This window comes from Terrapene carolina, unplaced genomic scaffold, assembly GCF_002925995.2.
Source record: "Terrapene carolina triunguis isolate 2854851 unplaced genomic scaffold, T_m_triunguis-2.0 Scaffold58, whole genome shotgun sequence".
Classification (NCBI taxonomy): Eukaryota; Metazoa; Chordata; order Testudines; family Emydidae; genus Terrapene; species Terrapene triunguis.
The window spans coordinates 48,127,821-48,143,608 of record NW_020664409.1 but is presented as its reverse complement, the minus strand read 5'-3'; the positions used below and the strand labels follow the sequence as shown (position 1 = coordinate 48,143,608).

At 40.7% G+C, this 15,788-nt stretch overlaps 1 protein-coding gene across 1 annotated transcript in view; it reads right to left on the bottom strand.

Annotated features, from left to right (window-relative positions):
• Positions 1 to 214: 214 nt before the first annotated feature.
• The window catches only part of LOC112107192 (lipoxygenase homology domain-containing protein 1), a 198,931-nt gene continuing 183,357 nt past the window's right edge, over positions 215 to 15,788 (bottom strand). The window contains exons 37-41 of the mRNA XM_026659537.2: positions 15,014 to 15,092; positions 13,150 to 13,281; positions 12,817 to 12,998; positions 7,393 to 7,479; positions 215 to 409 (exon numbers count right to left, since the gene is read on the bottom strand). Coding sequence (XP_026515322.2) covers positions 215 to 409; positions 7,393 to 7,479; positions 12,817 to 12,998; positions 13,150 to 13,281; positions 15,014 to 15,092 — 675 coding nt within the window. The remainder of the gene's footprint in view (positions 410 to 7,392; positions 7,480 to 12,816; positions 12,999 to 13,149; positions 13,282 to 15,013; positions 15,093 to 15,788) is intronic.

Genomic DNA, 15,788 nt, shown 5'->3' with positions numbered 1-15,788 from the left:
GTATATTTTGAGGTGTTCAAATTGGCATTTGATGTAGTGGAAACATTAAATACATGTGCTATTTGCCTTAAAGAGGAAAGCAGTAAAACATTTTTAAGCCCTCTTAGGCTTTGTTAAAGATCCAACATTTCACACAAGTGCTTTAACCAAGGATGTCAAAAGCAACTGGGAATGACTTTTCTAAAATGTTTTATAATCTTTCCCATCATCATGTTTATTCTAGTTGATTCACTTTAAAAAACATTTTTTTGCTTGTTTCTTGGTTCAGCAGCATACCCCTGAGCGGTGCCTTATCTGGTCTGACTGCTGCTAGCTCTGTCACGGTCTCTGACCCATCTTCTTTAAAGAGCCACTGGTCTGCACTGTAAAAGCTCAGTTCTTGCTTAGTGTCCAGGTCTTTCAGACGAAGCTGCAGGCAGTAGAAGAGAACAATCATATTTATTATGAAATATTTTCTTATTCCCCTCCTTACAAAAATTGACATTTCTGACACTTATTTAAAATAATATAATATTTTCATGTATAAATAATGCCTGATTTAGCATGCGGAGGAACAGCTATTGCAAGGCCCAGATCCTGTAACTGGGTGCTCCCAAGTGAGCTCTTTAATGGGGCTTCATACAGACATAAAGACCCTCTGACTGAATCCAGCTAAAGGATCAGGGCCTAAATCCATATGCTAGTAACTGCTGTTCCAGAATTTCCAGTGACTGTGTAAAGCTACAGCAGGCCTATCTGTATATACATATTTGTCCAAAGGCATTAGGGGTGATGTTCATTTATTCATTATTACTAGCTCTTTTATAGTGCTTTTCATCAATGGGTCTCAAAATGCTTCACAATGTTTAAGGTATTTATCCTCACAACACTCCTGTGAGGTAAGGAAGTATTAATTTCCCTATTATGGTTCAACATATGTGTGTGTTAACTGTTTATACACCTCTACCCCAATATAATGCGACCCGATATAACACAAATTCGAATATAACGCAGTAAAGCAGTGCTCCGAGGGGGCGGGGCTGTGCACTCCGGTGGATCAAAGCAAGTTCAATATAACGCAGTTTCACCTATAACGCGGTAAGATTTTTTGGCTCCTGAGAACAGCGTTATATCGAAGTAGAGGTGTATTTCCTTCTGCTTTTGGTTTGTTTGATGCTTGATGCTGATGTTGCATATATCATAGCTGGGATTTTCAAAGGTGTTTATGGGAATTAGGTGTCCAACATCCTTTGAAAGTTATTAGGACTTTCTATGGGAATTGGGCACGTAAGGGCCCATGTCTACACTACAAGGATCAAAGGGGTAGCCGTGTTAGTCTGGATCTGTAAAAGCAGCAAAGAGTCCTGTGGCACCTTATAGACTAACAGACGTATTGGAGCATGAGCTTTCGTGGGTGAATACCCACTTCTTCGGATGCATGTAGTGGAAATTTTCAGAGGCAGGTATAAATATGCAAGCAAGAGTGAGTCAGGCTAGAGGTGCAAATAAGTGATGGTCACGTTAACAACACCCTATTCCGAAAACCCACCAACCTCTATGCCTACCTTCATGCCTCCAGCTTCCATCCCAAACACACCACACGATCCATTGTCTACAGCCAAGCACTGAGATACAACCGTATCTGCTCCAACCCCTCAGACAGAGACCAACACCTACAAAAGCTTCACCAAGCATTCTTAAAATTACAATACGCGTATGAGGAAATAAGGAAACAGATCAACAGAGCCAGACGTGTACCCAGAAGCCTCCTACTGCAAGACAAGCCCAAGAAAGAAACCAACAGAACTCCACTGGCCATCACATACAGTCCCCAGCTAAAACCTCTCCAACGTATCATCAGTGATCTACAACCCATCCTGGACAACGATCCCTCACTTTTACAGGCCTTGGGTGGCAGGCCAGTCCTCGCCCACAGACAACCCGCCAACCTGAAGCATATTCTCACCAGTAACTACACACCGCACCATAGTAACTCTAACTCAGGAACCAACCTATGCAACAAACCTCGATGCCAACTCTGCCCACATATCTACACCAGCGACACCATCACAGGACCTAACCAGATCAGCCACACCATCACCTGTTCATTCACCTGCACGTCCACCAATGTAATATACACCATCATATGCCAGCAATGCCCCTCTGCTATGTACATCGGCCAAACTGGACAGTCCCTATGTAAAAGGATAAATGGACACAAATCAGATATTAGGAATGGCAATATACATAAACCTGTAGGAGAACACTTCAACCTCCCTGGACACACAATAGCAGATTTAAAGGTAGCCATCCTGCAGCAAAAAAACTTCAGAACCAGACTTCAAAGAGAAACTGCTGAGCTTCTGTTCATCTGCAAATTTGACACCATCAGCTCAGGATTAAACAAAGACTGTGAATGGCTAGCCAACTACAAAAGCAGTTTCTCCTCCCTTGGTGTTCACACCTCAACTGCTAGAAGAGGGCCTCATCCTCCCTGATTGAACTAATCTCGTTACCTCTAGCCTGACTCACTCTTGCTTGCATATTTATACCTGCCTCTGGAAATTTCCACTACATGCATCCGAAGAAGTGGGTATTCACGCACGAAAGCTCATGCTCCAATACGTCTGTTAGTCTATAAGGTGCCACAGGACTCTTTGCTGCTTTTACACTACAAGGGTTTATTTACTCTGAGGCCATGTCTACACTACAAACTTTGGTTGACACAAGTTACATTGCCATAAAACTGCCACAGTTAGTATATTGCTTGTGTGTGTGCATACTTGGCTCCTTGTGTCAGTGCTGAGCATACTCACCAGGAAGTTCTGGCAATGCATAGTGAGGCAGAAACAAACCATGCAGGGGTTACTGGGATCAACTTCCCAGAGTGCAACTGTCTTCATCCCACAATGTCATCTATATCCATAAATTCTGCACCTTTTTTAAAAATCCCACAAACCCATGCAGCCCTCCTTGCTCTCCACCATCTCTGACAGAAGCATGGAGCCTGCACAGCTCTGCACTACTCTGCACGGGATGCATGATCCTCCACTATTTGTAGAGCCACAAGAAGAACCAGAAGAGTGGGGAAACATGATGATACCTCAGAGGACAGATTAATGTGGGACTTTGTGAGAACCAATTTCAAAGCTGTTGGTGGCATTCGTGGAGCAGCTGCAGGTGGTAAAGTGCTGCTTCTAGGCCTAAGAAATGAGCACAGACTGATGGGATCACATAGTAATGCAGGCTGGGGATAATGAGCAGTGGCTGCAGAACTTTGGGATGTGCAAGACCACATTCCTGGATCTATATGCCAAGCTTGCCCAGCCCTCCAGAGCATGGACAGCAAAATGAGAGCTGCATGGCAGCAGAGAAGCGAGTGGTGATTGCACTGGGGAAACTTGCAATGCTGGATTGTTACTGGTCAGTGGGAAACCATTTTGGAGATGGAAAATCCACTGTGGAGGCCATTGTCATGCACGTATGCAGGGGCATTAATCATCTCCTGCTACACAGGACTGTGATTCTCAGCAATGTACAGGACATCGTGGATGGATTAGCAGCAGTGGAATTCCCAAAATGTGGTGGAGCAATAGATGGCAAGCATATCCCTATTTTGGCACCAGACCACCTTGTCACAAAGTGCATTAAGCATTGGTGGATCACTGAAGATGCTTCACCAACATCAATGTTGGCTGGTCAGGGAAGGTGCATGCCGCTTGCATGTTTAAAACCACAGAACTATTCAAGAAGCTGCAAGCAGGGACCTTCTTTCCTGACCAGCAGATTACGATTGGCAATGTATGTGGAAATGCCAAAAGTGATTCTGGGGCACCCACCCTACTCCTTTTTCCCCTGGCTCATGTAACTCTACACCAGCCACCTCAACAGCACCAAAGAAAGATTCAGCTGTGGCTCAGCAGGTTTAGAATGGCAGTTGAATGGACTTTTGGTAGATTGAAGAGACACTGGCATAGTTGACTCAGAACATTGGATCTCAGTGGCAAAAACATCCCAACGGTTATAGCTTGCTGCTGCATCCTGCATAATATCTTTGAAGCAAAGCGGGGAAAAGTTGCCACCGAGGTAGAGGATGGAGATGGAACAGCTGTCTTCTGAGTTTGAACAGCCAGACAAAAGGCTATTAGAAGAGCTCAATGCAGAGCTATACAGCTCAGGGCAGCTTTGAAAGAGCACTTTAACAGTGAACCACAGTAATGTGTTGTTGTGTACTGTGCTCCACCTGGCCCTGATGTTTTGGGACCTGTTAGGAGTTGTGTGGTGCTTGGTGTACAGCTATGAATATAACACTGTCAAGGCTCCTATTAATTTTGCGATGCTTGCTGTATATTTATGATTATTACACTGTGTTGTCATTGATCTTATGAGTTGTCCCAACTTAAAGTGGGTGCTTTAAGAGCTGCTAAGCACTCTACAGCATCTGTTGTGAACTAATAAAAATGACTTATTTTTCAAATAATAGAATTTTATTTGGTAACAAAACCAGTGCAAAGAAAAATCTGTTCAATTTAAAAGCAAATAAATTTAAAATTTAATAAATTAATGGAACAAAACTTACTACGGGGAAAGAACATTCATGTCCATTTTACCTACACATACACAACTGTGGATTTCATAGGTCAGTGTATGTGAAGCTGTGCTTGTCCTTAATGTCCCCTGGGATAGAGTGGTAAGGGTAGGGATGTGGCCCTAATACCATGTGGAATGTTGAAGCAGGATGTAGGGAGGTGCTGTAATGAAGTTCTCCATGGACTGCAAAGAGAGGTGAGCCCATGATTACTGTAGGTCCATAAGAGTCTGCAACATCTGTGTTTGCAGCTGAGAAGCTCCATTATGTCCTGGTGCATCTTCCTCTCCTTTTCCTTCTGGGACTTTCTCCTGTCCACTCTTTCCTTCTTCAGTCTGTCTGCAATGTTCATCCTCCAGGCCTTTGCTCACCATCTAATGCAGCATTGGCTTGCAGGGATCTCATGGAACATGTTCTCCCAAGTCCTCTTCTTTCTCCTTCTGATTTGGATCAGGCATCCTTTCTCCTGCATCTCCAGTGCAATCTGGTTATAGATGTCCATGTTTCTATGGCTTGTCTATAGCTGTGCTTGCACAACCTCTTCTCTCCATAGGCCTAGGAAATCCAATATCTCCTGCCTACTCCAAGCCGGAGCGCATCTGGAGTGTGTACTGGCATAGTCAGCTGGGCAGTTGCACATAACAATGGAGGATTACCTGTTGTGCTCACAAAACTGGACAATCACAAAAAGGCATTTCAAAAATTCGCAGGGCTTTAAAGGGGACAGGAGCCTTCTGATTTCTGTGACCCCTGGACAGTGGAGTTCACAATTATGACCAGGAGAGTTCAATGTCAGGCATTGTGGGACAGCTGCTGTTAGGGTTGACATAAGTAATATTGTCTGCACTTGCTCTGCATCGACCTCAATACATCAATCATGACTCTACACCACTTGGGGAGGTGGTGTTACTGCATTGCTGTAAAGGGGCACTTACATCAGTGGGAGACAAATTTAAGTGTAAACACACGTACAACTAGGCTGACACAAGGCATTTTATGTCGACTTAATTTTGTAGTACAGACCAGGCCTGGGACACTCAGGAAAATTAATCCAAATTAATTAAAGTGTGAATTTAAAGTGGATTATTTAAACTGCTTTAAACCCCTGTATGAACACTCACATTCAGTTTAGCTTAATCCACTTCCAAAATGCCAATGCTCTTCAATGAAATCTGGGCACTTAACTCTTTTAACTTTTTTGAAAAACTCACCCTATTACTTTGGCAGTAAATACTATAGTAAAGGTTATGTTGGGCCTTCATTATAATCTGACAGTTTCAGTTGTTCATATCTTTATTTTTTTCCCTTTAAGTAAAAATTATCCATGTTTAGTCTGAGCCTGAAAGTGAAAATTTTGTAAAAATTTTGTAAAAGTGTTTGAAGAAAATCCATTTTGTCCATTTCTGAGTTTCTGAAGAGAAAAACCAGTATTTTACACTATTTTTTTAAAAGCACACTCTTTGACTCTTAAGCCAATTTACAAAATACAAATTGAAAAATAGCGATTGGCTAGCATATAAAAATATAGCTCCATCCATGTGCATACCAACTTTTTTCTAAGGTTCAGAGTTACAACATAAAGTACAAGACTAGCATCTACAGAGCTCCAGAAATTATTTCTTAAGCTTTAAGCATTCCATGGCATGAATTTCTCTGAGTAGAAACTTTATATGCAAGATATTAAAGTTCTCTTCACAGAAACCTTCAGCCTTAAAGATCTTAAGTGACTAAGGACTCTAGATATACATTTCTTTTTGTAGAGTACCTGGAATGCAGACCATCAAGTACATACCAAACTTTATGTACTGGGGTCCTTGAGCATTTAAAATGCCCCAAAGCTGAAGAATTCCACATGGCTAACTTTATGCCCTGGAGTCCCAAACAGGGACAGCTCCAGGCACCAGCGCACCAAGCGCGTGCCTGGGGCGGCAAGCCGCGGGGGGTGGCCTGCCGGTCGCTGTGAGGGCGGCAGTCAGGCTGCCTTTGGCTGCGCGCCTGCGGGAGGTCCGCTGGCCCCGCGGCTTCGGCGGGAATTCGGCGGTCGGTACGCTGAAGGTGCGGGACTGGTGGACCTCCGGCAGGCAAGCCTCCGAAAGCCGCCTGACTGCCGTGTTTGGGGCAGCAAAATACATAGCGCCGCCCCGGTCCCAAACTGTTAAGTGCCCTGATTCTGCAAGATTCTCCACTTCCATTAATGTCAAGCATTCAGCAGCATGCAGGATCAAGCTCAAGGAGAGAGAAGACATTGTCCCGCAGTCCTATCTCCAATTCCAGTACATAACAGTTAGCTAGCCATGAGAGAATTGACTGGATTTTCTTTTAGGAAGTTTAAAAACTAAAACTGTTGCCACTTGTGCACCTACTGCCCTGAACAGAGGTTGATTTATACATGGGCTTGAATGCTTTCCTGAATCGGGGCCACTGTGAATCAGCAGAAGTCAGTCACTCTTTTCATGCAGGGCCCCTATACCTGCTAAAAGCATACATCAATGGAAAATATTGCCCCCTGCTACATAATGGATTTTGTGATATGGACTTGCTCACAAAATATAGGACTCAGCAAATATCAATACATTTAACATATTCTGTCAGAGATTGCATATTATGGGGGGAAACCCTGGCTCCTCTGAAGTCAATGGCAAAACTCCCATTGACTTTAATGGCGCCAGAATTTCACCTTCTATTTCTGACACATGCTAATAAATAATATTGTCGCATTACAAAGAAGTGCTCTACATTGTATAAGGTAATGTACTTCCAAAAGGTATTTTTCTATTGTTATTATGCATGATGCATCCAGGTCAAATGCAATTCATGTGAAATACCTTGTGAAGTTTAATTCCTCTTCCTAAACGTGGGCCAGATAACACGAAGGAAACTTTTGTTACATCACCAATATCATCAACAGTCAGCTGTCAAATAATAATAAAAAAAAGTTAACTGATGCATACATACCTTACACAATCATTTTGATCATAAGGCATAAGGCAAGGTTTTTTGGGGGGGGATTTTGTTTTGTTTCATTTCTCTTAACTCATTTGGAAAGATGAGTGAATAAACGAGAATGCTGAGCAAGGGTGAACAAACCCCAATGGTAAATCAGAAAATGAATCTGAACTCATACAGTACAGTATATATCTCCCACAAAAAACTTTGTTAACTTTAAGTTAAAGCGTCTAGACTACACAGCCCACCTCAAACTGTAAAAAGCAAGGAACTCACAACTACATTCCATTTATCATTTCCTCTTCTCAACCTTAGTTGCCTCCAGTCCCCTGCTCACAGCCCACAGATCTCCATCCTCGACCTGAGCAACCAACAGGCAGCCTTGAACTCTGACCATGTTTATTGGTTAAATTTCAATGTGTTTTCATGATCAGGATAGGGTTGGTGGTGGCTTCCATAAATTACTTTTTGTACATAGTTGTGTAGTGGTTTTGTATTGGTGTGGGTAAATAAAATATAGGGTCAGATTGCAAATGGTGGATGCTGTCATATATTTTTCCTTCATGTTTATGAATAAACTTTAGTGAAGAGGTGATCTATGTTCTAGCAAGTGTTTGGAAAGTTGGTATTTATTTTTATGTAGAAATGAGAGAACTGAAATTTACAGATGTTTAAGTGTTTATATTTAAATTTACACTTGTAGTTGGAATTAAGGCTACCCATTGGTTGTTCAGGCTGAATGTAAAGATGTGCGGTGAGATTCTGTGGCTTGCGATGTGCAGTAGGTCACATTAGATTAACACGGTGTTCTCTTCTGGCCTTAGAGTTGATGAGTACATTGGGACATCAGCTCTTTCAAGGTGGTCATGTAGGGGCTAATACATATCATTGCTGCAATGCCACTAATGCAAATCAGGAAAAGCAAGGAAAAAAGCAGTTAAAGGATTCAACTCCTCATCTGTGCTTCACTTCTCAACCTCAGCTACTCCCTTTCAACCACCCACAGCCCGCACATCTCCAGCTACTGGCATTTTTGCTACTAGCAGTTGCAATCTCCCAATGTAAGCAATCTCATTATACCATCCCCTCAATAAACTTATCAAGCTCAGTATTGAAGCCAGTTGGGTTTTTTGCCCACACTGCTCCCCTTGTAAGACTGTTCCAGAACTTCACTCCTCTAATGGTTAGAAACTTTCATCTAATTTCAAGCTTAAACTTGTTGATGGCCAGTTTATATCGATTTGTTCTTGTGTCCACATTGGCACTTAACTTTAATAACTCCCCTCCCTCCCTGGTATTTATCCCTTTGATGCATTTATAAAGAGCAATCATATCTCCCCTCAGTCTTTGTTTGGTTAGGCTAAACAAGCCAAGCTCCTCATGTGACATTAAACTCCATATTCTTTATGGAAATATGCTTATGATATGGATATGAAATAACTGAGATGTACTTTATGCAAGATGGGTCTTGTAAGGTATCATTTGAAAGATTATGATTTACTGAATGTGATTATCCAATTTGTATGCCTGTATCATTTCTGTATCTGAAGTTAGAAATATTGACTATGTATCTGTATTTCAAATGGGTTACTTTTGTGTCACCCTCAATTAGCCCTTCAGGTACAATAATGAGAAAGCCAGACAGTGCTAATGGCCCATTAGCAAAGACAATGGACTGTAAAAGAGCTTAGTTTTCCTGTGGATGCTCAAGACAGCCTATGAATAGTGGCTGCCACAGCCCTACAGAGACACCTGGTACTGGACAGCCCTCCTCCCATTTTGGAATGCCAGTGTTTTTCCACTGGAAGACAAAGGGTTCCCGCCTTACACAAGAGCTATATAAGGCAGGGGAGTGACATCATCAGGGTTCTCCTCTGTCTCCTCACCCAAAGAGTCACTGTGAAACACCTGGAAATAAGAACTGAATTGGGGTGACAAGGGTTGAGCCCAAGCTGGAAGGCGTCTAGCTTGTGAATAATAATACCTGAGGTCTCAAGCTGGAGACCAGTGCAGCTGCCTTTCAAGACTTTCTGTAATCTGTCTGCAACAATATCTAGGGCAGAGGTTCTCAAACTGGGGGTCAGGACCCCTCAGGGGGTCATGAGGTTATTATGTGGGGGGTCGCGAGCTGTCAGCCTCCACCCCAAACCCCGTTTTGCCTCCAGCATATTTATAATAGTGTTAAATATATAAAAAAGTGTTTTTAATTTATAAGGGGGGGTCGCACTCAGAGGCTTGCTGTGTGAAAGGGGTTACCAGTACAAAAGTTTGAGAATCAGTGATCTAGAGTGAGAAATTACTATTTGTAACCAATTTCTTTAGTGAAACAAGCTTAGTTTGCGTGTTTTGTTTTATTTGCTTAGCAAACAGAACAAAGCAGATTACTATCTCTTTACAAACTTAAAATTCACCTTTTGTAGTTAATAAACCTATTTCTTGTTTATAATATAACCCCATTTGTACAATTCATAATTAGGCAGGGGGGGGGGATAAGAGGCTGTGCATATCTTCCTCCACATTGAGGGAGGAGGTGGATTTCATAATATACCTTTGGGTCTGCTCTCCAAGGGAGGTGGACACCTGAGTGCTGGGGCAAGTCCCTTAAACTGAGTCTTCCCAGAACTAATCTCAGTGTCTGTGTCTTTCTGCAGCTGGGTGTGGCCCTGCCTGTGTGTGTGCTGGAGGAGGCTTAATAGCCTGGCTCAGCAAGACAGGAAAAAGGGTGCTCAGGCTGGCAGAACAGGTGGGCTCAGCAGTATTCCAGTACATCAGGTGGCATCCTAAGGGGGGAAACCAATCACATCTTGAGTCTCCTTTTCTCAGGTAGGTTTTCCATTACTCTGATCATCCTAGGGACCCTTCTCTGCATCTGTTTCAGTTTGAATTCATCTTTTTTGAACATGGGAGACCAGATGTCTAAAGTATTCTAGATGAGGTCTCACCCGTGCCTTGTATGACACTTCCCTATCTCTACTGGAAATACCTTGCCTGATGCATCCTAGAACTGCATTAGCCTTTTTCACGGGTGCATCACATTGGTGGCTCAAAGTCAATCTGTGATCAAATAATACAGCCAGGTCTTTCTCCTCCGTCACTTCCAATTGTTTTTAATACCTAAATGCATGACTTTGCAATTGGTACTACTAAATTTCATCCAATTTCTATTACTCCAGTATTCAAGGTTCTCCGGCTCTTCTTGTATTATATTCTGGTTCGCCTCCATATTAGCAATACCTCCCAACTTTGTGTCATTCACGATTTTTATTAGCACACTCCCACTTTGTGTGCCAAGGTCATTAATAAAAATGTTAAATAAGATGGGTCCCAAGACCGAGCCCTGAGAAACTCTGGTAGTAAACTCCCTCCAGCCTGACAGTTCACCTTTCAGTATGACCTACTGTAGTCTCCCCATTAATCAGTTCCTTATCCACCTTTCTTTTCTCATGATGATTCCCATCTTCTCCAATTTAACTAATAATTTCCCATATGGAATTGTATCAAATGCCTTAAAGAAATCTAGGTAAATTATATCTATTGCATTTCCTTTGACTAATAAAATCAGTTACCTTCTCAAAGAAAGAGTTCAGGTTGGTCTGGCACAATCTACCTTTTGTAAAGCTATGTTGTGTTTTATCCTAATTACCATTTACCTCTTTGTCCTCAATTACTTTCTCTTTCAAAATTTGTTCCAAGATCTTGCATACTATTGAGGTCAAACTAATGGGCCTGTAGTTTCCTGCATCACTTTCTTTTCCTTTCTTAAAAATAAATATTATATTAGCAATTAGTGACAGAGTACAACCCCCGAGTTTATGGATTCATTAAAAATCCTTTCTATTGGGCTTGCAATTTCACATGCCAGTTCCTTTAATATTCTTGGATGGAGATTATCTGGGCCCCCTAAACTGTCTAAATTTGACTTCTACCTTGGATATTGTAATTTCTACTTCCATATCCTCATTTTCAGTAGCCACCCTGCCACTATCCCTAAGCTCCTCATTACCCTTATTAAAAAATGAGGCAAAGTATTCCTTTAGGTATTAGGTCATGCCTATATTATCTTTAATTTACATCCCATCCTCAGTGTTTAGCAATGCCACTTATTTCCTTGTTTTCTTTTCATTTATATGGCTATAGAATGTATTACTATTGGTTTTAATTTCCTTTGCACGTCCATATTTGCTTGGATTTTTCTCTATACTTTTCACTTTTTCTCTATTCTTTCTGATCTCCAAGAGGTAGCTTTCCTTGCTGATTGTTCCCATCTTCCATTCCTTGTAGGCTGTCTGCTTTCTCTTAATAACCTGTTTGAGATGCATGCTTATCCAATTTGGCCTGCAATTCTTCCATACATTTTTTTCCCTTTGCTTGGGATGCAGACTTCAGATAGTTTCTGCAACTTTAACTTAAAGTAATTCCAAGGCTCCTCCACATTCAAGTCCTTGAGTTCTTCAGTCCAGTCCACTTACCTAACTAATTCCCTTAATTTTTTAAAGTTTGATCTTATGAAATCAAGGACCCTAGTTGCAGATCTATTTTTGTTTAGCCTTCCATTTAGTTTAAACTGAATTGGCTCATGATCATGAAAACCAAGGTTGTCCTCTACAACCAGTTCTTTTAAGAGGTCCTCACTACTCACCAATACCAAATCTAAAATGGCATCACCTCTTGTTGGCTCAGTGACTATTTGGTGAAGAAATCTATCAGTTATCACATCCAGGAATATATGACCCCTACCATTATTAGTAGCACTTGTCCTCCACTCTATATCTGTGAAATTAAAGTATCCCAGGATCACACAATTCCCAGTAGTATTTATTTAATTAAAATATTAAAGAGGTCTCTATCCATATCCATATCAGATCTTAAAGACCCCAAGCACTATCCCAGTGGAGCCTCTGGTAGCTTTCTTCCCCAAAGTGATTTTGACCCAAACAGATTCTGTTTTATCCATTCCATCACTGCTAATGTCTTTACAGTCTATCTCATAATTAATATACAATGCTACTCCACCATATTTATCTTTATTTCTGTCTTTCCTGAACAGCACATACCCTTCAATACCTGTACTCCAGTCATGACTACTATTACACCATGCTTCTGTTATCCCTACAATATCTGGTTTCACTTCCTGTACCAGTAGTTCTAGTAGTACCGTTTTCTTGGTGCATGGGAGATATCAGATATCAACTCTGACCAATAAAGCAATCTGTGTGTACAATCCGGCACATAGAAAACACAGTGTACCTTTCCCAGTTACACATTGTTAAGATCCATATAAAATATAATAAAAAGAAACTAACCAAAAAAGGGTCATTTTTCAGATTCTGAACCTTCTGTGCAGCAGATTTCCCTTTTGTTCCAAACACAACAACTTGAATATCAGGAACTTTTTCTGGTATGTGTGTACAGTACACCCACATTTGCCATCGTCCTCTGCTTTTAGTATCAAAGTATTTTACTGGATCAGATGTCACAGTCATTTCTATATTTAGAAGAAATATATATTCAGAATACATATCTTTCTTATAAGTCACCATAAATCATTACATTAATTTATAAATTGTAATTTACTCAACAGTACTTAGTCATGCAACACTAATTTGTGTAAGCAAAAGACATTTTGTTGGCATTACCTTTCAATGGAATTACTAGTTCTGTAAAATCTTTCTTTGAGTGTTTGCTGATCCAGTCATGGTGAGCAAAGATGTGAGTGGCAAAAGGGTAACTTTCTTCTTTTATAACAATTTTTTCCAAGAACCAGTCATCTGATTAAAACAAATATATTAATTTATTGCATGTCAAGTAACAATGATAAGCTCTGCCTACACAGGCTGAAGCTTCTGATTTAAACGAGAATGCAGAGGACTCAGCAACTCACAGAAGACATGAAACACCTCCCAGGTTTGGGGCCATAGAGATTTCTTATTAGTGATTATAACTCATGCAGCTCAAGAGTTTTCTCCTCCTCCAAGGGAGGAATATTACTGACCTAAGAGTGCAATAAATGCATGTTACACTGTACCCATGTGACATGACTTGTTTGACAACATAAGCAGGAAACAAAAGAAAACTAATATAAAGAATGTTTTTAAAATAGCCCTTTCCGGACTTTTCTTGCGTATAACAATGAATTATTCCAGGACTGGTGTATTATCATCAGCATTTGAGGATTAGAAATGAGAAACAAATCCACATACATCCCCACTGAAACTGAAGCTACTGGCTTCAGTCACTTGAACTGCACTTGGTCCTGACATATTTCTGACTGTTTTTAAGCTAATCCTAAATAGGAGGAAACTATTTTGGTGAAATCCTGGCCTTACTTAAGTCAATGGGAGTTATGACTCTGAATTCAGTGGGGTCAGATTTCACCCTTTCACTTTAAGCAATTAGAGGCAAATAGCCCCCTATTAGGGTTTTTCCTATATAAATGACTTGAAACTCCATGAATTTGGCTCCTGAATTTTCCACGTTCTTGATCTCAATAGTGGGAGTAGGAATGGGGAACTGGGTTTGCCACTCTCAGAGATGGTCTGCAACTCATTGATCTCAGGAGATCTGCAGAGGCCAGGGCTACCTGCATCTCTTCTCTGTGTCTCCACATGGCCACTTGGCCCGCATGGCACTGAGAGTCCTGAAGGAGCCATGATCCCACACTGTCCCCAACTGTCACTACCTACTTTGAAGTTGCAAGCATTATTTATACTGAGAATTGGAGGGGAGTTGGGAGAAATGATGCTGCAGAGAGTCTAGCTTTCTCTGCCTGCCACCCCACCCACATCCCCAGAGCCCCTTAAACACCTGTGAATGGATTTCTATAGGAAACGAGGACAATATTTTGAAGCCAACACTCCCCCTCTTCCATGCCCCTCTTTTTACCTCAACTGATTGATCTTTGTTCCTCTCCCCTGGTGGCAGAAGAAGAAAGCATTTCACCCTGAGTGATTAAGGATTTATTTTATACTTAATAAAAATGTCCATAATTTTAAAAATGGAAAAGTTAAAACAGTGTATGTGTGTATTGGAGTGGGGAATGATAGCCAAATGAGATGCAAAACAAGAAAAAATAACATACTTTTGCTGGAAAATAAAAATATTTGCTGAATCTACTGGCAGACCCAAATATATCAAACAAGCCACTTATTGTAAAAAAACAAACAAGAAATGCCTCATAATTTTTCACTATGTAATTACTGGATACGGTTTATGATTCTCCTATAGTACATTGAGAAGTTAAATGAAACCAGGTTATATACAATCTAACACAAAACACAGAAAAAAACTGAAAAGGTCCAGCAATTTCAATTTTTTCACTAGTTCCAAATAGAACAGACCTCATTAAACATATGATCTGAAATCATAATTTTAACAGATGTTTTTCTGCATTTCTGACCCCCATTACATCTGATGATAATCAATGTAGTTATATGGTGTTTGTTACAATGCAATGCTGTATATTCCAGGCACATAGTTCATTTGAAAATTATTCTACAGTACCTTTTTTAAAACTTTTAAATCCAACAAGAACTTGGTTCAGCTTGCCAAGGTGAACTGCTTTGATTCTGAAAACATCCACCTGCAATTTGAGAATAATTTAAATTGTGGTTGTGCACGGTAGGTATGTATGACTTGTGAATTTACCTCTGCATAAGTGGACATTGCTTTGTATGTTAGTGCCCTTTACTTTACCCTTGTCATGTCATTCCATTTCTTTCAAGTGCATAATAAAACAGTATGTGCTGTAATTGATATTTCCAATGTCAGTGAGTAGTATGACTTTTCTGATGAATTTTAAAGTATCACTATAATGGATAAACAGTATTTTCAGAAACTTTGATGCTCAGATTGAAGTTCCAGTAAGATGCCGATTTCTACTAAGCTTGTAGGATGAAATAACTAAATTGGATGAATTATGACTTTATAAGAAGTGACATTATACCTATGCATCTATATTAGGGTTTTCTATGGAAGTCATCTCCATCACACAAAAGAGCTTCTCAAGTACTTTAGATTTGCATGGTGAAGTGCTTAGTGAACTTAATGGAGTCTTTTGATCTTCTTCTTTCCTGGCATAAGACACACACACACACACACACACACACACACACACACACTTCTTGGTTTGTTTGTTTTCTCACTCTTTTCCCAAACACCTCTCTTCAGTCTGGTTAGAGATGGGAAAGCTCTCATAAAAGCACATGATTAACTTTAAGCACATGAGACTTAGGTAACTGCTTAAAATTAAGGGCATATTTTGTTGAATATGGATGGG